The 25,204-nt window shown below is 41.4% G+C and overlaps 1 protein-coding gene across 1 annotated transcript in view; it reads right to left on the reverse strand.

Moving 5' to 3' along the window:
• DERA (deoxyribose-phosphate aldolase) overlaps window positions 1–25,204 on the reverse strand; it is an 87,078-nt gene that overhangs the window by 36,969 nt on the left and 24,905 nt on the right. The window contains exons 3-6 of the mRNA XM_019544495.1: window positions 21,542–21,689; window positions 19,116–19,211; window positions 17,412–17,546; window positions 4,202–4,330 (exon numbers count right to left, since the gene is read on the reverse strand). Of these exons, the coding sequence (XP_019400040.1) occupies window positions 4,202–4,330; window positions 17,412–17,546; window positions 19,116–19,211; window positions 21,542–21,689 (508 nt within the window). The remainder of the gene's footprint in view (window positions 1–4,201; window positions 4,331–17,411; window positions 17,547–19,115; window positions 19,212–21,541; window positions 21,690–25,204) is intronic.

The raw sequence follows: 25,204 nt of genomic DNA on the forward strand, positions 1-25,204 counted from the left end.
TAGATGAAAGCCAGAAGTGCCTGAAGAACAAACTACACTCCCATTCCTACTCCCCCATAGAGAAATAAAATCCATAATTTGCCTTTTGCAAATGGTTTGATTAAATCGTAGGCCTTTTGGAACAGACCCCGCCTTAGGTTGGTGCTTGTAAGGTGATTAGAACAAAGCAGTACTAGCTCGGGCCTGGGGTCCCAAACCACTTCTACAATAATACCATTGAAAGTTATGCCTCAGTGGGCATATCTACAAGTGTATTTACTACCCAGTAACTTATTATGCAGTTAGTGGCTTTTAGACCAGCATCTACACCTGTAGACATTACTGCACAGTCATGCTCTGTGTGCTCCAACTTGGGAGTAAAGTTACTCCCAAGCTGGAGCACACACAGAGCATTACTGAGCAGTAAGGCTTCTACACATGCCTTACTGTGCAGTAACTAAATGGGCATATATTTACTCCCAACTCAGCATAAGTTGCCATAGATGATGCTCTGTACAGGCACACACATGTAGACATGTGCATGTACTGTGTAGTAACTGTGCACATGTAGATGCACCCAGGGACTTTGAAATTCTGTTGTCTTTACAATTACTTATGGGACCTCTCCAAGCTGGAAGCCAGGTTCAACATGAGCATAACTGGGTCAAATAGGACTGACAACAAATGCTATAGAAAACAAATAACTTAAAAAAAAAATTCCTTATCTCTACTGGCCAACAGCAACTGAGCTACAATTAAACTAGCCACGTGCCATGAACAAGGAGTGAAGCTCACCGAAAACAACAGGAACTTTTAGCAAATCACTTGGGATGGGGGACACCCAATTCTACTGCTTCCTTTAATTTATATTTAAGAATTTTATGCAAAAAAAACCCAAACCAGATGATTCAACAGGAAGGACTGATAAAGCCTTAGTCCAAAATCCTCTACAGCCTTGTTAGAAAATTCATGGAGGAGATGGGATACGTGATCAAATCTGTTCAGATAGTAAGTGGATCTGAACCTGTGTTTGCCACAGCCCTGGAAAACAGTCTAACTCAGGGGTTGGCAAGCCGCAGAGCCACCTGATCCAACCCATGAATGTCAGGCTTTGGTGGTTTTTGGCAGCAGGGAGCTTTCGTGGTGGTTGCTTTCCCATGCCACTGCAAAGAGAAGCAGTGGAAATGGGTACTTTTCCTGTCATTATGGCCTACAGTTAAAAGGTTGCTAACTGTTCTAACTCAGTGATTTTCAATGAGGGTGCCTTGGGGTACTAAAGGAAAATTACACCAAGGAGAAAAAATCTGAAAATGTACATAACAATCCATTCTAACTTGCTATGAGATCCTGCTAAGGGTGCTGGGGGTTGCAACACAATGTTAGCTCCATTAGGTATGGAAACACCTACACATGATTCACAAGATAACCCTAGGTTTGGATTTCATATAGGAATCCAAAAAGTGTCAAAACTATTCTAAACTGTTGAGGCTTTTCTGAGTCCTTTGCAACAGAACAACTGTTCTATTATTTTCCTGTAGTCAAAAAATGAGTGGAAACTAAGAACTGGCATCTTCCAAGGCATGCCCCGAGCCTAAAAAGGTTGAGAACCATTTTTCTAACTATTGGACAAAAAGTGGGCCAGAGGAGAGTTTGCACTACCTTCTCCACCTTTTAAACACACCTGCAGAATTATGATCCAGAAGCAAAGTAGGTTGGGTATTTACCCATTTTCTGAACCCCAATGTGATATGGCCATATTCCAGACACTTAGCTACTCTGTACTGTCAAGGATTAAGTGGTTATGTACTTGCCCAGAAGCAGAAACTTAGGCTCACAGATTACCTTAGGTGACTATCGGTTTAGACAAGGGTTTTTATTATGGCATTGGCTGCAAGAAATCCGACTGCAGGGAACAAACCCCTGGGAACAGAGTGCTTTTTAAGAGGTATTGAGCATCTATTAGTAGTGCTAAATTCAACTAGAATACTGAGTTTCCAGCATCTCTTAAAAAAAACCCAAAACGTAACAAAACAAATCAGGCTCTTAAGTTTCAAAACTGGAGAAGAGTTGATGGACATGTTCAATCAGTACTGATTTCCCCAAATGGAAAGCAAAAGATGAACATAAAGAAACTATTGTCCACATTCACATGGATAACTATCTACCAAATGAACAGCTACACAAGAAAATCATTAACAATAGAGCCACCTGCTGTACTAAAAGAAAATTACACAAGAAAAAAAAATCTGAAAATGTACATAACACCCCAGTAGAACTTGCTAGTTTTCAATGATTCTGTATTAGAAAAACAGGGGAAATGAGCAGCAGGTCAGTCTACTGTATACTTTTCTTATGCCTACTGTAACCATTTCAATGTATGGATAAAAACAATATTTAACAGCATAGTGCTCTGTACTGTCCTATCTCAATTGTGTCTCAATAGCTTTTCAGGTAAACATCTTCATGTGACAGTGAAAAACTGATACAGAGGGGTGAGATGACTTGCACAAGGTCACAGAGAAATCTGTCGTAGAAGCAGAAAATTGTTACTATTTATTAGAGTGTTATTTGCTCCCGGCTGATAAATTTTGATTATTTCTCTAAAAACACACACAAAAATATTCCCTGTCCTTGACTGCATATCGTATAATAAGATGGACATAAGCAAATGGGATGCTCAAAAGGTGGAGTAACTTAGGTGGGTTTTAATTATCAGATAGTCAAATTTCCCCCCATTTAACACAACTCTAAACTCCCTCATTATAAGCATTAGGGAAGAAGTGATTTGGAAACTTTGACACAATAACCTGATTTTTGAGAGATCTGATTGGATCATTCCATGGGTAACAAAGGATGACAAGATGCAAATGGGAAATGTCCAAATGAATCTTGAAGGATATTTCCATCATATTTTAAATGTGTGACAATCATCTAATACAGGGATGTCTAACGGGCAGCCAGATGTTGCAGTTCAGGTGTTCCTCCCCACATTGCTCTCCTGTTCCTGCCACTGGCATCTCTGAGCTCCCACTCCCTCCCCCAGCTTCTACATCCTGCCCCAGCTCCTGGAGACAGGACAGTGCAACATAGCCCACTGGACTTAGGGAGCCCACAGCCCAGAAGGCGCAGGGCCTGGGGTCCCCATGCAGTGCAGCACAGTGCTGCAAGTTGTGGCACGGCAGAGCAGGAAGGTCTGCAGCCCTCAGCTGCTCAGAAGTTGGGCAGTGCTGATCTAATAGATTCTATGGGTATAATATTCAGAATTTCTTGGACAAAGATTCCCAAAAAAGCATACATCTGTTTGGATCCGCCGAGGTTGTGATATTTGACATCAGATGCCAATTGCTTCCTGAAAATGCCAAGAACTTTGTACATTAATGTTAATAGCTACTTTTCTAAATCCTTCTAACAATCATTCAAAAGAAGAACGATTCTACCCATGGTATAAATCAAAGGTGATATGAATAAAGATTGCAAAATCTAGTCCAAGGTATACTGTGAAATAATTTTTACATATATGCTACCTGGCAAATGAATAAGAAGGATGAACAGATTACAGTTTGATTGGGTGCATCTAAATGAGATGCTATGGCAATGTAGCATCAGTGGGCACAAACTCCAACGCCAATGCTACATCGCCTTAACAATGAGCTAGGTCACTGTAGCTCATCACTAGTGACATTGCATCTAAAAATAAGCATGTGCTGCCAGAACTGCGCAGTACCAATGCATACTGAACAGTCATTTAGTACTTGCTACATAAAGCAAATGCGCCCAGTGAATATTAGAGTTGGTCCAAATATTTAAAATTCGGAAATGGTGAGGAAAAGTTTTCTGTCAATGTTTTGTTTCTAGAGCAAACATATAACTTGATTACAAGCTTCTCTAAGCCAAAGCTGTCTTCTAAAATATACTTATGCAGTGAACAGTATCATGGGCTGAATAGGTGCTGTTATATAAATACAGGATTTTTTTTGTCTTAAACTTGTTTGAACAGTATTTCCCCCTTTGGGACCATTACTAACAAACATCACACTGTGTTTATACAGAACAAGCCATGTCCTTTACTTGCCAGTATAGTGGTTCCTGGATAAGAGTTCTGCCTGTTCTGAGTGTTTAGCTTCCCATGACTGTAAGTGGATTTGTCACCCCCTCCAATTTAAAACTTCATAGAAAATGCATCCAGGGAAAGCAGAGGGTGATTCAAAATGCATATGCTTACCTGCCATCATAGCAACCATGCTGGCTTTGTACACATTGGTAAGTGATCCCAACTCTCCTGTTCCCAAGATTGTTTTCATATGAGCATCTCCACAGGCCTGACGAAACTGGCGGATCTCCTCATAAAGACCTATAGAAAAGACGTTTGAAAAACGGTAAGAGCTAGTCAAAAAGTATTCATGCCATGCTGTTAATTTCCACTTCTGGGTTTTACTCAAGTCTAATAATTAGTTATAAGTCTAATAATTAGTTATAAAATTGGTTTATAAATTCTTTAAATATTACAGTCATATAATTTATTGCACTTGTAGGTGATTAGCACCACTACACCATTTCAAATTTATTTTAATTGCTGGTAATGTCATTTCATTCAAAACCAAGAGTATGTCCCATACGCCAATCACATCTGAATAAGTCAGTAGTAAAAGCACCACAAAGACTTACAAATATGGATTTTTTTTTTTAATCTGTCTGGCAATAAGTAGCAATAAACTGAATCAGTACTTCTAAAGTCATTCCATTATGTTAATAGCTTTCTTGTACATTCACCATGTTGTTTTCCCTCATTCTAACCCTGACCTCTAGCTCTTGCCATCTTTCTGAAACGTCTCTTTCATCCTGACAGAACATCCCATTCTGTCTCTTGCTTTCCATTCCTCCCTCACCCTCTACTCTAAATCTGCCCTTAGATGGATCTGCACATGTCTCTGTGGAATTATTTGGAGTTGCACACAGACATCCCAAGGCAGAATTTGGTCCTCCCTTTTATATATAATTGATAACATGAACTGGTTTGAATTCAGGAAGGAGCTCTTGTGTGAACCTGTAGCTATTAAACAAACAAACCAAAGGGAAGAAAAAAACCCCACTTTGCTTTGAACCTAGAAGAGGTCACCAAGGCCACAAGTACTCCACAAACACAAGTGTACTTCCTTCCCTAACAACTTGAGGCTCATTTCAAGGTGGAGTAGAATACATTTGGAAATATTAAGATTTTTTTTTTTTAAGAAAAACAAGTTATGGGGGGACCTCCTCCCCCAACATACCACAAACCAACAGCCACAAACAACAACATGAACACAAGAAAGCCCTCTTAACTTGATAAAAGCAAAGAGGTACAAGGAAGGCAGCACTGGGAATTCCCATCGTTCTGTTTTGACGGAGACTGCAGCACTCGAAACGAGAGCTAGACCAGGTAATAGCCACTAGAATATTCCAGACAGGAATACAAAAGGCTGTTATCAAATCCCCTCTCAGCTTTTTCTTCTCCTGCCTAAATAACCCTAGCTTTTTCAGCCTTTCCTCTTAAGCCTTGCATCTTAGGTGCCTAAGCATTTTTGATGCTCTGTGCTGGACTTTTTGGAAACTGTCCACATTCTTGAAGTGTGAGGCCCAAAACTGGACCTAGTACTCCAGGTGAAGCCTCACCATTGCTAAATCGAGTGGAAGAATCACTTCCCTTGATTTGCAAGTGACACGCCTGTTGATACAACCCAGGATGCTGTCAGGTTTTTTTGCAAGAGCTCACTGTTGGCTCATAATCAGCTTATGGTCTACTGTAACCCCCCAGTCCTTCTCTGCTGTACAGCAGGCTAGCCAGTCACTTCCCAATCCATATTAACTTAGGATCAAGTATATTTTAATATGAATACCTACCGCTGTGGAATGTGAAGACATAAAAGAATGAAAACACAATGGTTTTTGTAAAACCAAGTATAGTTATGCCAACTGCCTCATGAAAGTTCAAATACAGCTTTAAATGCGTCGTTCCTGCAGAATGTTCATAATATGGGCATACTGTAGCAAGCTTTTATATAGCAGTAAGATTAGTCGTTCCTCCAAGTCCCCAAGAGAGACCTGGAACCATGTGACTGGACTTGTCAAACTGCTTCACTGCTGGTCCTCCACTCCACCTGCTGTGCCGCTGCACTCTGTTGATGTCATTGGCACATTAGGATGTAGCTGCTATGCTTCATAGTGCTGTGGTGTTCCTCTGAGAAATACAATACATATTAGCAGACAACTGGCTAATGCACTTTGCAAGTCCCTTTATAGACACCTGGCTTCACCTCACGTCTTGCTATGTACCAAAGGTGTGAATTAATCATTACTACCATACAGTGTAACATGTTTTATTGATCAACTGATGATACTCCAGAAACCTACATCAACGTAACATTCAGAAAGAAATACAAAAGAACCTGTACTATTTTCCTGAGCACTGACTGGCTTTTGTGCTAGATCCTAATGCACTGTTTCTCTTTTTGGAGTGCCTATTTCCTGAGGCCTTTAGACAGCAACTTTACCATCTTGCTACTGAAATAAGTAACAAATGAAAGATTCAAGCTTCTTCTAGTTTTAAGATATGCTTCCACAAACTTTCAAACAATATGCATTGAGGCTGGATGTCATGAAAGAAAGTTGCCTACCTATAACTGATCAGTAAAGGCAGTAATGTACTCCATTCTCTCCATTTTGATTAGAGACGCATACCATGCTGCAATGAATTCAACCACAGCATACCTAATGGCATGTATGTCAACCCAAAGGAGAGGGATAACTAAGGACCCTCAGCCATCAGTTCCTATGACATTACAACAATAGGGGAAAAAACATATGCATTTTTTTAAATGAATGGGGAACAGACAGGTATGTACGATACAGTTTTGTGAATTGCAATGATTTAAGTCTATTTATATAGTCTCCTCAGTCCTAAAATATTGTAAAGCATTTTGCAACTGTATAGCACTAGAGAAATGCAACTGCTTGTGCTGGGGAAAGGCAACCGACCTAGCACATATCATGTCACAAACTAGTAAACATGAAACATTTTGACCAAGGACAATTTGGACAAACCCCTTTAGAATAAAAGGGTGTGGGGAGTTTCAGTTTTGAAAAAAAGCATGCAGAAGGTTATTTTGTCTAAACGATTCCCATACAATAGGCTTCATGATACTCAAGTTACATCCCTCCTAAAACACACATGTATACACACATGCACACCCCCAAAATGCCACATTAACCAAGCATGTATCCAAACCCAGGTTTTCATGGAGACTTCAGGTTTTTTAGATAATTAATATTAATGCCAAGAAAAAACATTGTTGCACCAGTTCTATGAATGGCAGGAACCTAGTCAGAGTACTGAAAAGAACTGGTATTTTAAAGTCTATACTATTCAGATTCAAGTAGGGTTAGCTAATGCTGATGGCTGCCTGAAGCTGTATCCACAAATGCATTCCTATGATTGCCAGAAGAAATGGACCAGTAAAACACAAAGTCAGAAAATATTTTCCAAAATATCTAATAAAAATGTAGTTTTTCCAGACATTGGGCTTACACCACTGACCCATTCCACACTCATTAGAGAAACTGCAAGAGATCCTCACTTTTGATTTCTTTAAAAATAGATCCACAATACTCAAGGAAAAATGGTTAATAGCAATACACCGATACACTGAGCAATAGCCTTATTAAAGGTTGTCATTTTCACCTATAACAAGGTTCAAGTATGAACAGTCAATAAAGGAAAGGGAAAAAAATAAGAGCAGGTGGTTCCTCTCCAATCTAAATATATACTGAGAGAAAAAAGTAGACCGAGAACAAGCTAGGTTCTCTTCTGTCTTCCACAGAATCAACATATATATTAATGTAAGCACAACAATTTATTTTATTTTTTATAGCCTGGAAAAAGAGTTTGTCTTACCATCTGAAGTGAAAAAATTGTTCAAAATCTGCTGGCATTATTTTAAGGAGGGGGGAGGAATCCATTATTATAAAATAAATTTTTGGTGTAAAACTAACTTCCTATAAAGTATCAAAATTAATCATAATTTGACTGCCTCTGTTTTTGGATTTGCCTTTCTGTCCATTTTTCAGTTTTTAAAACATTTTTTCTTCTAGGGTTTGACCTTCTCTCCCCATCACTCCCCTGTTTTATCTTCCTTGTTCCCTGGCCTCTCTTCCCTTCATTTTCCATCCTTGAAATTTCCATTCACCTAGTTTCCTTGTATGGAAGGTCAAAGTATGGCATCACTAACACACATGGGACATGGGTGAGCTTTGGAAAAAGAGCAGACAGCAAAGTGAATTGGTGGCTTTTCTTCCATAACTGCAGATCAGTCAATAACCTCATTAGTAAAGTAGCTTCCTAACATTGCAATGCAGACACCCAGTGAAGATGCAGGCAATTTTAAGTGTCTCTCTCAAAATATAAGAGAACCTCCAATTTTGGGAACCTTAACAATATTTATTGGGACCCAGGGTGATAAGGAGTTTGGGACAATTCCACAATAAAGGCTAGGCTTGCAGAACAGTGTTGCAGCTTGAAACTAGGATAGAGCAGCTGATGCATCATCATGGACTCAGAACAAATTAAGAGCACTGAAAGATGTTCACAGAAAGCATCATGAGTTAGGCTGACCATCCCAACCCAACAGACATTTTCTGCTGGGCTGGGAGGGTGGGGGGTGGAGCTCCTTTTGGAACTGATCCAACCAAGGAGCTTCATATCTGCAGCTTTTCCTCCCCTAGCATCCCCTTCTCCCGCACCCCACTCTGATGTTGTCTACACTATGGGGGTAGGGAGTGGGGGAGAAGAGAGGGGAGGGAGGTCACTACAGCTCCCCACCTCTAGTGGATTGAAGCCTTCCCCCCACCCCATCATACAGAGAGCACCGGAGACAGGTCTGGGCTGCATCAGCCCAGTCGCCCAATCAAACAGAAGTAAAGGTGCTCTGCTTTGAAGCACCTTCATCTGAACCTTTGTATAATGAGGGTTAATTTGTTGCACAATAAGGGACTTATAAAGCGCTCTACATCATGCACTTCTGTCAGGGCATGGCTGCAGAGTGCTTTCAAGGGGCTGATCACATGACAAACACCATAAGACTGTGTTTACCAGAAACAGGGCACTGGCAAGATCATGGCATCTCACCCAGCTTTGAGACACACATCCTTTCACCATATATCTTGATGTCAACAAGAGGATTCTAACAGACGTCATGGGGTTTTTCTAAAGCCCGTAATTCTAGACAATGCTTCCCAAAATTTAAAGGTTTTCCATTTCTTAAAGGATATAGCCTATTTACTCTTTTAAGTACAAATTACCTCCCTTTATTTGTGTTATTCTTGTGGCAAAACAAAGAAAGCTAGATATCAAGGATAAGTGAATTTACGTTGTTAAAATCTAATTTAAGGACTTATTTGCCCAACCCCAAATAAGCCATGAAATAAATCTGATTTTTATATTCTACGTTGTTAAAAAGCACTTAAAAGATTGCTATACAGCTAGCTTAAATATTTTAGGTACATCCAATTATTCTGAGTTACTTTAAAACTGTTCTGGCATATTGTTGAATATTGTTAGGCCATCCAAATTTCTAAATTTGTTTTTTGATTAAACCTTCAGGAAATTCTTTTCCAATCATCAAGGTAGCTTTTTTCCGCCCCCTCTAGAATGGAAGAATTGAGGTTAAGAAAAATTATGAACAGTAAACTCCAGGTTTAAAAAAAAATCTAAACCTACAATTTTTTTCAGTAACACCTGAAAAAAATTACAGCATGAGAAAATAACCATAAAAATATATGGATGTTAGGTATATGGAGAGGTTCTTTCATTACTATAAACCACAAAAGCAAGGTAGTCATGGTTTATGAAGTCACTGGAACATAGATGTATTTACTATCCTAACTGCAGTTTTTCAAATTTATATAACACATGGAACCTGCTTAGAAAGAGAGTTCCTTAGCCTTTCTTCCAGCTTCCTCATATAAATTTGAGCATATAAAAAGGCTTTATCATACCTAGCCATAAGAAACAGCTAGAGCATTACCTATATTATAAATCACCTATATGTCTATAGAATGCTAGTCTTGGATATAGAAACAGGAGCCTTGTAACAAAAGAATTCCACTTACTCACTCGAGTAATTCTCTTTGATGAACAAATTAAGTATGAGAGTTTTCCTCCCACTAACAATATCATTATTATATTATAAGGGTAGGCAAGTAGATTTAACTTCTGGGGATAGTTCTGGCTTCATTACTAATTTGCATGGTTGCAGTCAACACAGTCATCAGCAAACTCTCAGAAATCAGTTGGAAATTTCTCTGTGATCCCCTGTTGTTGAAATAAAACTCAATTATTTATCACAAAAATGCTGTCTCCAATCTTGCCACATACCTAGCTGTGCTTAAAAGATCATGTACATTGAATGAAGAAAAGGTTAATCCTGACTTTTTAAAAACTGTGTCCTAATACACACTCATCACCACTACACCTCAGCATTATTCCTCAATTACCTCTGATCATAGGTAACAGGTTGTAAATCCATGCAGAAGAACCCAGACAAAATTCAGATTAAATCATCCGCACCACATACATCTGGTTCTTCCTCTGTCATTTTTTCAATGGTCCATATTCTGAGATTTGTAATTTTCAGGTAAGCTTAGTAGAAGTTATTATTTTTTAAGGCCAGAAGGAACCATAGTAATCACCTGGCATTGTCCTCCAGCATAACACGTATTGCATAACTTTCCCCAGCAATTCCTGCATTCCCCAAGATAAATTTCAGGCATTCAGTTCCTGCCTTGGCGTGAGCCTTGAACTCTCCTTTGACACTTCTTTCCATAATCACATATCATATAATACCAGCTCTATTTTCAAGTGATTGCATGGGATAATTCAGTGACCCCCTGTTCTAAGCACTTCGTGTCTAAAGCGGTTCATGTTGTGTACTCTGAAGCATGGCAACTACAGGCATGTTCAGAAACAGCTGTCAGGCACAGTTCTGGCACGTTAAGCAGAACAGATCTTGACACCTATTTTCTGATACCAGTCACAGCTACTCAAGCACAGTTTGGTGTTCCCTTACTGACTGTGTAATAAACAACTAGGTTAACTAAATGCATATTTAAGACTAGGCCTCCCTCCCAACAGGTTTGGAACACAGCTCCTGGATGGCTATAATATGCTTTGTCACTTTGATTGCAGACAACAGCCAGAGTGCAAGTGTATGATGGGGAAACTGATGGACAGTTTATCTATATGTGATCAGCATGCAAATATGGCAATTTTCAGATGTTTGTATGAATGTAAAGGAAAAAGAAAATACTGTAACTTTTAATAAGAGCCACCAATGAGCCACAGTGGCTACTTTGTGTCTGATGTAAATCTGCTTAAGTCACAAAAGAGGCAGAGGCTCCTCTCTTCCTATGACTTTCGTCCATATGGAAGAGATAGGAAAAAGTTGCCAACTCTCTTTATCTCAAGTCTTGCAGTCCTTGCTGTTTTACTTTAAACCCCAGGTTCTAGACAGAAATCATCATAGCAGAGCTTTAGTTTCCATTAAAAAGAAATGTTTCTTTCATAACTGTGACAGCTAAAATGTATAAGAAGTTTGGTAAAAGTTGTTTCAAATGTAATTAGACCATCATGAATAAGCCATCATCAAATGTTTGTCACAAGCATCATGCCTCCATATGGCCACGGAAATTGCACATATTTAAGTTAGACTTTATGAAATCTTCATTCTTCTTAAGGATCACATGTATGGTGTTCTAACATAGTTTTAGGACACATATTTTAATGTACTTCAGGATATTTGGTAGAGTAGCCACTCGATGGTCCAGCTACATTTGCAGGTGCAATGTCTTCGCAAAGATGTTGACTGACACATTCTACAGAACATTATACTAGGCACAGTTTAGCAGCTGGTATAGACTACTGTCTCATATTAAAACATTTTGGCTTATTACAAGTGAAATACAAAGTTAACCACAAACAGATAATAATACATTGTTTAAACTCAACTATAACAGATTATACTAAGAACTATATCATATTTAAGTTTAAAGGGGCCAGCTCATTATCTAACATGATAGTCATACATCTCCCTAGCATAGAAGAACCCTAAACCATCTTGTAAGATGGTTTTATGTAGTATTACTACAAATACAAATTCTTTCCAAGGGCACTTTAACATCCCAACAGCATAGACATGACAGAAGTGCTCGTTACTTCAATAAGCCTGTTTGCAGCACAATAACTTATATGTAACAAAATGTGCCCTAGGACTGGCATGAAACCCCCTTAAGGGCTACCTAAGTCCTGATCAACCTGTTCTCCTGCCTCTCAGAGTTTTCCCCTGATAATTCACCTGTCATATCTTTAATGTTGATGAAGACGGGATGCTGCCCTTAGAAGCTGGTAAGCTCTAGGTGCTTTTCTTAGTCCCTTTTTCTATACTGGGGCTCAGCCCTCTGTGCTCGGAGTTCAGACCCAATGCCCCATTGTCTCTCTCTCTCTCTTTTGGCCTGGATTAATGCTGGACCCCTTGGACACCAACCCTAGTCTGGGCTTCAGCCTATTTGGCCTCATCCCCTTTTCTTCTAGCTGAGGCACCTCACCTCAGGTCTACTGGTTCAAGCTCTGGCTCTTCAGGCCTCAGCCTTACAGTGGAAGGTACCTACCCAGTATCCTGTTTGTGGCCTCCTCCACCCCTACCAGCACTCTCAATTCTCTGGTTGTTCAACAAGCAAACAAACAAACATACACCAGTACAACTGAAATACATGGAAACTGCTTTTACAATAAGCTATAAGCCTTCCATAAGCTATAACTCCCAGGGCTAGGCTTGCTCTCACTCTTGAGGGTAGCTGGGGTATCCCTGGGCACTGCTTCCTGCAGTCAGAATCCCTACAGGAGCTCTTCTCCCTGCAGCCTGCAGGGCATGATTACTCCCTCTGGCTCAGGGCCTGAATTTATATACCTAGTAACCCTGCTCCCTTCCCATTACATGCCTTCCCCCAGCCATGCACAGGGGTTTTACTCTCTTAAGGGTCAGCCTGCGCTCCTGTCACTGCAGCCCCACTTAGCCAGCTGCATTCTCTGAAAATGACAGGAGCTCCCTGGTACAGATCTTCTCTTCCTGGACCATCTGGTTCAATCCCCAATCCTATCCCAAATGTCTCACTCAGTTTTTATCTCTAAATGCCATCTGCCCAGTCTCCTGCCTTCATGTGGACCACTTCAACACATGTCCTGGATGCACTGATTGGGTTTTCTTCCCCCTGCATTGTGTCTGAATAACAGGGTTTGGGTCCCCTGCTACACTACACAATAGACAAGCATGACAACTATTAAAGTATGGCTTTTACTCATTTACCACACAAGGGCTAATAAATCAAACAGAAAAAAATAGCGAAATATACAATTTTTGTTTAAAATTTGAGTTTGCCTATGAGTAGAGAGAGTTAGCCATGTCAGCGTGAAGTCAGGCAGAAGAAAGGGCAGGGCAGCACCAGTTACATGTTACACCTAGACCATACTAAATCTGTGGCAGGTTAATTGGTGTTAATAAGTTAGAACATACTGTGAGCATTCAAACATTAAGAGTTCCTATCATTTCTTCCTTGCACAGCACTGAGTTGCCACTAGAGGGCTGGCAAACAGGGGTGTGACTACGAGCAAGGACACCTCAACTCTATCACTGCTCCAGATGGAGGATGGGGTGGCTGAGAGCAGTGCATTCTGGGGTGCTGGCGGCTCATTTTATCTTTTTGGAATAGACTGAAGTTGCACTAACAGCCTAGGTATCACAGTCCAGAGTTAACCCTTGCCTGAAATGATAAAACTTTGAGATGCTCAAAGGGCACTTAGCATGAGTTAACAAGGTTTAATGTGCAGACACTCATGTTTTAAGTGCCCTTAGTATGCTCTAAGTGTACTTCACTGGTAAAATTTAACTCATTCAGGAAATTCTATCTAAAGACAAAATGCCAACCTGTAGGTTAATAACTTCCTTTGATGTTCCTAAAACACAGATGTAGGGGCAGGGCTTTCTATTTGCCACTCAGCCAATGTCCTTTTGACTTCAATCTAGACATACAAGCTCAGGCAGAGAACTGGAAGACCATCTTGATTATCTTGGTCATTTCAATTCTAGGCCTCTCACCTGAAACTCTTATCACTGTGCATGTAGTACCACTTAGGAATGGCAGACATAGGTCAGAATAACAGTGTGTCAGACAGTATTCAAACAGAACAGTAAAGACCTGCTCCAGAGAATTTATGGTCTCAGTAAAATCTAGAATAATGGCTTACCTGCACTGATGCACTTTGAGACCAAAATGGACTGGAATCACCAATTTAGCAGTGGTTAGGGATGTGAAAGATTTACCTCATAAGTGCAGTGATAACCGGTTAGCTTATCAGTTACCCTTTAGCTCAGGGAGGATACAGTCTGGCAGAGAAGGAGGGAAGGGAAACTGCACAGTGCCCCAGCAGGAATCAGAATGCAGAAGGGCAAGCAAGAGGGAGGGGGGGAGAAGCAAGGAACAGGGAGAGGGATGGAGGACTAGTACTTATAGCAGGGGCGGGCAATTATTTTGGGTGGAGGGCCACTTACTCAGTTTTGGCAAGCTGTCGAGGGCCGCATGGATAGCTTCCCCCACCCCACCATTGACAGGTGATCCACCCCCTGGTCACCATCTTGGGACTACTGTCCCAGGGCCAGCACTGGTGGGGTCCAAAGTGAGGCACAGACTGGCAGAGGTCTGTGAAGCCAGGCTGGCTTGCACCAGCAGCAAGAGGGGGGTACTGGCCTGGCTCCATAGAGCCCCTGCCAGCTGGGACCCCTGTACTCCTGCTGCCCTGCTCTGGGCCCCACTGGCACTGGCCCCAGGATGCAGGTGCAGGCTCTGTGCTCCCACTTATTCCCAGTGCCCCCCAACCCTGTGGTACAGGTGGGGGACAGCACACAGCTGGCATACTCCCTGGCAGGTAACGAACTGATGCTGAGTGTGAGGAAAAGCAGCCTCTCCCCCACCCCACGGCTGGCACCCCTGCTGCAGTCGCTCACAGCCCACATGGGGCTGTCTGGAGCAGACACAGGCAGCCCTGTGCAGGCTGCGAGTGGCTGCAACACGGGGCACCAGCCATGGTTTGGGGGAGATGCCGCTTTTTCCTCACTCAGCACCAGCTTGTAACATACCCCGCTGCCAGCCTGGGCCCTGCGCCAGCTCCAGGCTCACCCGTTGGACTTGTGCCACGATGGCAGCAGCTGCGGCCCCCCCTGTTTGCCATGCCATGCAGTGCTTACCACTGCCACCTCTGTGCTGCCCAGCACATGAGCTCTGGGTGCCAGCAGCAGCAAACACTGCCCTGCGCAGCAAGCTGGGGGGGGGGGTGCCCGCAGCTGCTGTCACCATACACAGCCCCAACGGGCAAGCCCGGAGCCGGCATGGGGCCCAGGCTTGCAGCAGGGCAGATTACAAGCTGGCGCTGAGCACAGGAAAAGCATCCCCTCACCCGCCCCATGCCCAGCTGCAGCAGGGAGCACCAGCCATGGGGTGGGAGAGGGGCTGTTCTTCTCCAGGCTCCTTCCCTGCCAAGGGTCCTCCCCTGCTTTCCCCTGCCCCCCCTTACCTGAATTTCTGGCACGGTGCAGTGACATGGACCCAGGCCAGAAGCCCCTGCTGAAGATTCCAGTTGGCAGGGCAAGGCCGCCAGGCTTTCCCTGGGTCCTACTGCCCCTGGTTTCTGTCATTTTTGACAGGAACCAAGGACAGATAAATATTGATTTTCTAAATGTTTTAGGGGCCCCGTGGGCTGGATAGAATGGCCTTGTGGGCTGAATCCAGGCCATGGGCCATATTTTGCCCAGCCCTGACTTATAACCTAAGAGGAAAACAGGCAGCAGTCTAATGACTCGTCAATTAAGCAGGAAGATGCTCAGTTCACAGGTGCTCCTTCCTTCTCAGTGCAGGGCTTCACATGGGCTGTGTTGTCTGGCTGGGCTTGCCTCCCCCTCCACACTTCCCAGTCAAAGGACTCTGGGAGCTGGGAGTGGCTCCCAACAGCAGCTGTGTCCCAGCTGCTGTGTTATGGGTTAATCATTTAACTGATATAATTAGGGTTTAAATGAATTTTTAAACGATATTTACATTCCTAGCAGAGGCTACCATGTAGCCATTAAATAGCTTTTGCTTGCTACCAACTGTGGTGAGACTTGAGCCAGCAACCCAGAGGTAAGAAGCACCTTATCTGATTTACCACCCTATAAATCACACTCTTCTGTCTTTCTAAAACTGCACCTAAAATTAAAGTAGCTGTTCTAAAGGACCAACAAACTGATGCCAGTCACTAGGCTTACTGCATGTACTCAAGGGCAAAGTAATATAATTGAATGATACTGTAAAAGAGACCTGAACCTTGTAAACCACTTGCAAAAGTGAATCTTGTCTGTTTATGAACTTTGCCTATGTCCTTAGATCAACATGGCTACAACCTATACCACTGTAAAAGAGATCAACTCACATGAGCAAGTTAACATAGGGATTATCATCACATAAATACAAGCACTGGTGTACTACAGCTGTCATTTTGGTCCAAGGTTAACCGAAGGAAGACTGAGATCAAAGAATGTGGCATGCTGATTACATTTCCATAACCACATTCACATACCAAATGTTCCTTTTTCAAATGTTTTAAGCGAACAGGCTATTAGTGCTGCATTATACAACTAAATGGAAATTTCACTCCAAGGCTAGTATGTGGTGTTTACCTTTACATGGGGATTAGTTATGGGAGCACTGTCAGCACTTAAGGCAAACTATTCACAGTACATTAAGAGAGAACCAATTTGAGCAAAAACAATCTCCAGTATTATTGAGCTTGCTAATTAGTAGCATTCTAAAGACACAGGAATAGCAGTAATTATGTGAACAGTAGATTTTCACCCTCAACTTTGGAAAAAGAAACTAGAACACACAGACTTTTGCCAAGAACAAAAACATTAAGGACACCTTGAGCTTTTAAAATTTTTTAAATATATTTTTAATAAAGTCCATCAACACTCACTCACCTTTTTATCCACTTGAACTATGCAGAAGTTATATAAAGTCCTAGAAGAAATGCAGTGGCTAAGATTTTCCAAAGAGAACAGCAATTCTGCCTATCCACCTTCGCATGCCCTAGAAAAGCTTGATTTTGAGAGAGTGCTGAGTGAGCACCTATCTTGGGAAAATTAGACTTTTTCAAGGTGTTTCAAGTCATCAGTTCAAATCACTAATCACTTCTGAAAATGTTGGCCAACAATGAGCAACCAAAACTATATAGTGCCATTGTAAATACTGGGGGGATGAGAGGATCTGAAGCTTGCATAAATACATGGTAAGAGCTTGGCTCCTTAGCTTTAGTAACTGCTTACCTTCCCATTGGCCAGTCAGCACCAGTGTTCTACTGATTACAATGTCAATCTCTCTTGCACCATCTTCCACTGCTATTCTAATCTCATCCAATTTGGTTTGCAGAGGAGTCTGTCCAGCTGGAAATCCAGTTGCCACTGGGAAGAATGGGAAAAAACCACTGATCAGTAAACAAACACTATGACTAGTAAGAAGCACTGGAGGTACACAAGGCCTATCTCCCAAAAGGAAAATTATTTTACAGATCAAAACTCTGAGGTTTCCTTTTTTTTTTAAGAAATTGAACCATCAGCCTTGATATTTTTTCTGTTTAACTCATACTATGCAAAAGAAAATTATTTCTGAAGCTGTCCTCAAAGTCCAAAAAGTCCATCCGCACCTTCATTAGTAAGAGCATTCATTAGCTCTTCCCTCAAGTATATTAACTAGTGATTCACTTAGTTTTTAATGCACCTTGCACAAAGGTGTCTTTCACATCTCTTGGAGCTATTTCCAAGTCAGCCCTGATAAGCAAGGACATAAGTGGAGTGCAGTGGAGTTGTGCCTGAATAACCAAAGGTTGAACCTGGCCTCACCCATCAAGTGATCATTGACGTGTAAATTCTTGAACCTTCTACCATTCTTAGAAATAAGTGCCACTACTATGTAGCTTAGTAGCATATCATAATCATAATACTGTACAAGTTCTACATAATCTTATACTACTCAACACATTCCTTTGGTTTTACTTAAACATATATGCAATACACATGTAAGGCTGGAAAAAAAATCATGCAGGATAGGTCCATCAGTGGTTATATTAAACATGATAGGAGGGTATCCGCCACATTAGGACTTCCTGGTACCCTCCCAACTTTCTGAAAGCTGAAAAAGGGTCAGATCTGCCTACATACGCCCTGCATATATACTTTTCTCTTTAGCATTCTCTCCCTACCACCATGAGATACAGGGTACTAGCTTCAATGGAACAATGATCCAACTCTGTAGGGCACTTATGCTATTACAGGTGACTGGGAATGTCACCTATAAAAAAAAAAATGGCTTTGTTCCTTTTTTCCCTGCTTTATGATGTTGAAATATAACTTGAAAGTGTTCTCTTCTCCTCAAAGTAAATAGAAAATTTTTTTAAAAATCACATATATTTCTGGGTGGTTTTCATTAAAGGCAATTGAGTCAATACTGAATTGATGGCATATGAAGAGTGAAGAAACTGCTAGCTCTCCTACAAGTAAGGACCCCTACACCTGGAGAGAGCGTAAGTGGTTTTCCTGCAACTGAAAGGTCCAACCATATGGAACGGTCTGCAAGATTGTTCCTTAATAGTAATAGATCTGTAGCTGTTAGCATCCGCTTTGTCTTCAGAGTCAAACCTCTTGATTTTGATCTGTTGATGTTAATATCTAAGTTGATGAGTAATTCCACTAAGTAAGCTTTGTTATCCTTGCTGTTTCAATTCAGGTAAGAGAGTTCAATATGCACATCTCAAAGGCCCTCCTTGCTGCCTGTCTCACCCCGCAAGATCTTCCAGCTGAACTCTGATGTAATAGTCCTGATGCTTTTCACTTAAAAAAAAAGCATCCTGACCCTTCATACTGCTGATAAGCAAACAAACACAAGCCTTCTTGGTGTTTACTACAGACTTTGGAAAATAAACAGAGGACAAGTCCTGTTAAGAATTATTTTTTAAAAAAGAAAGAAAAACTTACCTGAAGCTACTGGTATGTTACATCCAGCAGCCTTAAGTGCTTTAATTGAATCAGCTACTCTAGCTGGATACACACAGACAGCTGCAGTAGTAATACCTGCAAAAAGTTTCAATGAATTGTTTCTTATGCTTATTTCCATGCTACATATCTACAATAAGGGCCTGTCCATACATTGTCCTACCACCCCAGGATCTGCACTAATTGTAGCAACAGTGACAACACTACTGTCAACAGAGCTCAAGTGGCCAGGGTTGTAACTACTACCATGATTTTTTAGCCTGTCCCAAGAGCAGAAATCTCTGTCAGATCTAGTGGTGCCTAGCGTGCAGGGATCTGCACTGGCAATAGTACATCCATAGAATTTTATTAAAAAGTCTAGTGCAGACATAATTCTGACATCTTTAAAATGCCAATTTAAGACCGGTACAGTAAGGAATTTGTTATATGAGGAAATGTACTATAGAGTATTCTGCCTAAGGGTCTATTGTATTGTTTGGCCAGTAAAAGTTAGTGATTGAACACTTCAGGTGAGACCTGGCTTTCACTCTGTTTCTTTTTTTACATTTTATCCTCACAAATTTGAATAAAATTAGCCTGCTATTTAATCATTTTAATCAGTTATACAAAACTGAAGTTTTATGAACTCTGGTTTATGAATATTGGAAAGACTAGTCCCTTTTTTAATATGGCCAAAAAGCAGGGAGTCTGATTTACCACAGTCTTACACCAAGTTTAGAGAGGCTAAACTCATTAATGGAAGGCAGTTAGAGACATACAAGGGGACAGACAGAAGTGACAATTTTCGCCCAATCTGGCCACATAAAGCAGTTTATAGCTGTGACCAAACAAGTGCATGGCAGAAAACTACAAAAATGTACAACCAAGTGAAAATCTGACGCCTCATTGCATGAGTTTGGTCAGGGAGTTTTTCAGTCACCACTAAAAGATTGGGCAGATGTACTGGAGGAGCCCCAAGGTAAGGGGGCTCCAATTCACCCACCCCACCACCCAGCACCAGCTGGGGAACCCCTAAAATGAGCTCCTCTCCTCCCTTTCCCACCTCCCATTATGAAATTTTTGCAGTTTCACTGAGTCAGCCAGCAGCTAGATTCCCCTCCCCCTAGACCACCAGTGAACTTCTGTCTGTTCCAGGGGATCCTTGCAACTCGGAAGGCTTCCTGCAACGTGTTCTCAGTTACATCGGGGAATTGCACTTCTGTCTGCACCCAAAGTGTCACAATGGTAAATAAGGCCCTAACCAATGTGATTCATGGTGTTCTTGTAGTTAGTTTGTTATAGCACCAGTGTAATGTCATGCAATCACATGATAATGTAAAACATCCTCCTCATTTTTCACATCAGTAGAATATAATCTCCGGGGAAATTATAAAATTTACCACTGCAACCATTACAAAAAGATGTCATCTTCTTGCCAGCAGTTAACAAACTTGGTGTGGCTATATTAGTGCCTTGACAATTTTATTTTATTCAGTGCTAAGTGTAACATTAACATTTGTGTTTGGGCCCACATCTGATTTCACCCTAAGTGGCTTATTATGGGAGTTCTGCCACTAACTTGAATGGGAAAGGATTTCATCTTTCATAACCTAAGTTTTTGTCAACTCTAGCAGGGTTTAGACATTTTTGAGACTCACATCATAGAAGCAGACAGAGCTAACATGCCAAAATAATTAGCCTGTTGACCAGAGGTTCCCAAACTTTTTCTTTGTGTACTCCTAGGGGCATGTGTACCACAGTTTGGGAACCCCTGCTGTGGATGGGTTTTGAAAGGGTGAAGGAAGAGCAGAGTCTCTTTTAAATATACAGTATGTGTCTGTTTTCACCAAGGCAAGAGCAACATCCCAAAACTATGCCCGTTAAAACCCGCTCAGCATAGGACCAAAAATATTTACTCCCCTTTCTCACCATATTACTAAGACATCATCACATGCATTGAATGCAAACAGGCTTAGTGCCACCTTACAGTATAGTTATTAAAAGACACACATTAGGAGTTTCCTTATTTACTCTCTGAATGATTTCTATATCAAATACACTCATTTTTATCATAAAAAAGAGATCATTCTCTTACTACTCACATTTCAATCTCAATCTTGGAGCTCAAAACCAAGGGGAGGCTTTTAATCTTCACCTTGCCTCATCACCAGAGATACCTGTTTTGCAGTCAGTGCTTGTTCAAAGACTGTCATGTAAAAAACTGTAGAGTATCCATTTTGCTCTCCCAGGGGTTTTTGGCTGAGCAATTCTAACTTGTAAGAGGTTTGTCAGTAAGGCTCAGGAGGTAAGTGGTAAAGAATATGTTGTGTTTACTTAGAGAAGGCACACCTTTTACTGCTACAGTTTTATACCGTCAAAGCTTGTAAATATTATAACTAAAACCATATATTTGTCATAAATATTCATACCTTTATCATGCATATCCATAACTCTCAACAGATCCTCGCTGATTGGATGTGTGGCCTTGTAGCACAGCCTATGAATGTTTGATGGGGTGTCATCACCTGAGAGCGTGGTGAGGTCTATGCAAGTGACAGCTCTCAGTAGCCAAGCAGCCTTTATTAGAAGTAGAAAAGAGAAATTCAGAAAACAGCTTCATTTTTCAAAAGCACCCAAGCCCGTGCCCTTTTTTAAAGGAAAGTCACACAGGAGCATATGTTTAATTGATAATCATCAGCGGTGTTTTTGGAAATTTTACATCAAAATCAGAAAACTTCTGAGGCTTGGCAACACAGAGGATGTGCAAAGAATGACCCAGGATATATAGGCATGTCAGAGCGTTGTTCAGGTCTTGTGAAATCCGACAGCACAAAAAGGATTTAGATCTAAAAGACAGCTGTAAGGATCAAGAAAGTCTAGGCAAAAAATTCTACTAGGATCCTAAGCCACCGGTTCTTAGATTTTGGGACTTGGAAGAAGAATACAACCTTCAGCCAGCAGAATAGTTCTTGTACAGCATATTCAGCCAACCTAAGGCAGAGCCCGCCTCTATGAAAATGTAAGCACTCTCTAAAGTACCATATTTACTCAAATATAAGATGACACTGAAAATAAGATGACCTCCCAATAATTATATTCTATATAAGGAAAATTTATAAATTTGTTATAATTTTCCAAGCATATAATCTAATTATTGGAGGGTTATCTTGAATTTGTCCTCTCTTCCCATTGCTACAGCAGGGAAAATAAATCGGAGGGGTCAGGATAGCTACTCTTACACTCTGCCACCGGCCCCCCACACACACACTTTCTTCCCCCTGCTGCCCCTTGCTGCCTTACCGTCAGACCCTGCTCTCCCTGCACACATGGAAGTGAGAAGCAAATTTGAAAATACTGATTTTGAAATAAACAGGCCTGTTGTAATTCGCATATAGGCAAATTACTATGGGTATCCATAAACTTAGTTCATCCAGAACTGATGCATTTTACCGTTTTTGAAACAGCTACAAGTTTTAGCATAGGTATTCCATAAACAAGCTTTGAAGTAGCATTTTTGTACTTATTTATGTATAGTACAAACTATGTATTAGTCCACAGCCAAAAGGTTAATTGATTTACCATAGTTCATTGGGCTGAGCCCCACCAGAATTAATAGAATTTTAAGCAACGGTGGCTCCACAGCTCAGCAGTGCTCAGTATGTGTCTCCAGATACCCACCATAAAGGATCCAGGTGCTAATTAGTTCCCAACTCATGACAGGAACCTCGTGTTTTTGGTATGAGTCCTGGGATCCTCCAAAAATGTATATGCAGATGAAGCATAGGGCAACGGAGGCTGGCTCCACCTCACAGAGGGCAGGATTACACTAATCACGTGCAGCAAGCTAAGAGAGAGGGAAACAGAGGGATTCTGGGTGAACTGTTTGCAGTGCCATTTGGTGATGTTTGCCAGACATTTAAGGCTGATGAAGAAACAGAAATGATTGGAAATGGGAGAGAAAGGCAGCGCTCAGCTGTGAGAGTAAAGAAGAAGTAAAAATTCATTCAATGCAGTGGCTTACCATAACTTTTCATAGATTGTTAGGGGCTGGAAGGGACCTTGCAGATCAAGTCCAGCCCCCCACCCTACGTAGGAAGACAACTGGGGTTAAAGTGACCCCAGCGAGGTGATTCCTCTTGAAAACCTCCAGGGTAGGTGATTGCACCACCTCTGGAGGGAGCTTATTCCACAGTTGGGACACCTTGACTGCAAAGGATTTTTTTCCTGGTATTAAGCCTGAAGCTGCCTTCCATTGGTCCTGGTCTTCCCCAGGGACGCCCTAGTGAACAGTTGTTCCTCAAGCTCCTGATGCACTCCTCTGATATAGCGGTTAGCCACTATCAAGTCCCCTCTCAACCTTCTCCTCTTTAGGCTAAAGGGGCCCAAGTCCCTCAGCCTTTTCTCATATGGCTTGCCTTGCAAGTCCCTGATCATATGGGTGGCTCTCCTCTGGACTGTCTCCAGCTTTTCCACGTCTTTACTGAAGTGCATGAAAAAGAGACTTGAAAGAAAGTCAGTGCTGAGGGGGACTGTGCACAATGGGCACTACAATATATTTTATTCAGATGGGCTGCACTACCCTTTTCTTGTGGTAGGTTCCTATCAGTATGTTTGCCTAATATAGGCCAGCATTTCCCAAACTTTTTTGCCCTACGGCACACTTACCTAAATAAAAAAGCACCGTGGCACATCGGATGCAGAACAGGGGAGAAAGTGGGGCAGCATGTGGCCACCAGACGGAGCGGGGGGGCAGAAAGGTGGCACACAGCCAGCCGGATGCCACCTGCCTGGCTGGAGCCACGCTCCCCATCTCAACTGATGACACACCAGTTGGGAAATGTTGATATAGGCCATGTGTTTTATAACCTTGCTCAGTGTTAGCTGTATTCAGCGTTGTAGTTGGTTTCCATTACTGAGCAGAAATGGCTTTTGCAGCACTTTAATGATAAACAATATATTTAATGAAGCTTCTTTGTATGTGAATGTAAAATGAGGAGCTTCTTTTCCCACCCTGATTGGGGGGCGGGAATCTCATCTTAGATTTGAGTAAATACAACAGATATATGAGCTGCATACTTTCATACATTTGCACCCCTGATCTATATACATTCATGTTAATGGAAGATTTTGCCAATTACTTCAGTGGTGCCAAGATTTCATCCATGTTATTTTGCATAATTTCTTTTTAAGCTGTGGACCTCAAACTATAGAAATGTCATCTTTCCCCTCTGTAAAGTAGGTATAAAATACTGATATATCTTGAAAATAAGTTGCAACAACTGATAAACATTGATAAAGCTTTGTCACATCCTTGGATGAAAGTTGCTACAGACTTTCAAATAATTAATTACTGTGGTTTTTACTTTAACAGTTAATAGTTTTTATAGTCATCTAGGGGTTTTTTCTTTAATTTTTTCTTTAACTTTATTTTTATAAGTTTTACATTTTTATAAAAATATTTTCCACAGAAAAGAGACTGAAAGAGAAAAGAACATTTAATCACCCACTAAAAAGAAATTTTAGTCTCACCCCTTGTGAAATGAGTTGTGAAGTTGTGAAGACAGATGTAGTAAAAAGCTTCCAAGAATTGGTGTGAACTTCATTTAGTTTTTTAAAAAAAAATTGGCTTTTTTGAAAAGTATGTTTTTGGAGAAGGGCTATAGCCACAAAGTTTGGATCTGGAATCTTCTCTAACTCCAAACTTTCCTTCAAATGTAGTCAAGCTTCAAGTTTCGACCCATCTCTGGGAATCGGGGAATACATGTATATTTTCATGCAATTGTGTTTGAGTAGATCAAAACAACCTCTTAGGTCAGGTCCACATGAGCAGAGGTGTGCCTTTACAGCAGCACAAATAGCAGTGGCACAAATTTGTGTTGCTACTTTGTACCCCAATGCACGCCTCTGCCCATGTGCTTTGCAGCAGGACACATTGTCCTGCTGCTCCAAAAGCTGTGGGGTGGAAAGAGGGCCCGGCTGGGGCACAGGGTGCCTCAGCAGGGGCTAGCCTTCCCCTGCCTTCATCTTGCAACCCAGCCAGTCTGGGATTGGCACATGGAGATGGGGAGCAGGCAGCCCAGGGTTGCCTGTTT

Source organism: Crocodylus porosus, unplaced genomic scaffold, assembly GCF_001723895.1.
Source record: "Crocodylus porosus isolate Cpor-Errol unplaced genomic scaffold, CroPor_comp1, whole genome shotgun sequence".
Classification (NCBI taxonomy): Eukaryota; Metazoa; Chordata; order Crocodylia; family Crocodylidae; genus Crocodylus; species Crocodylus porosus.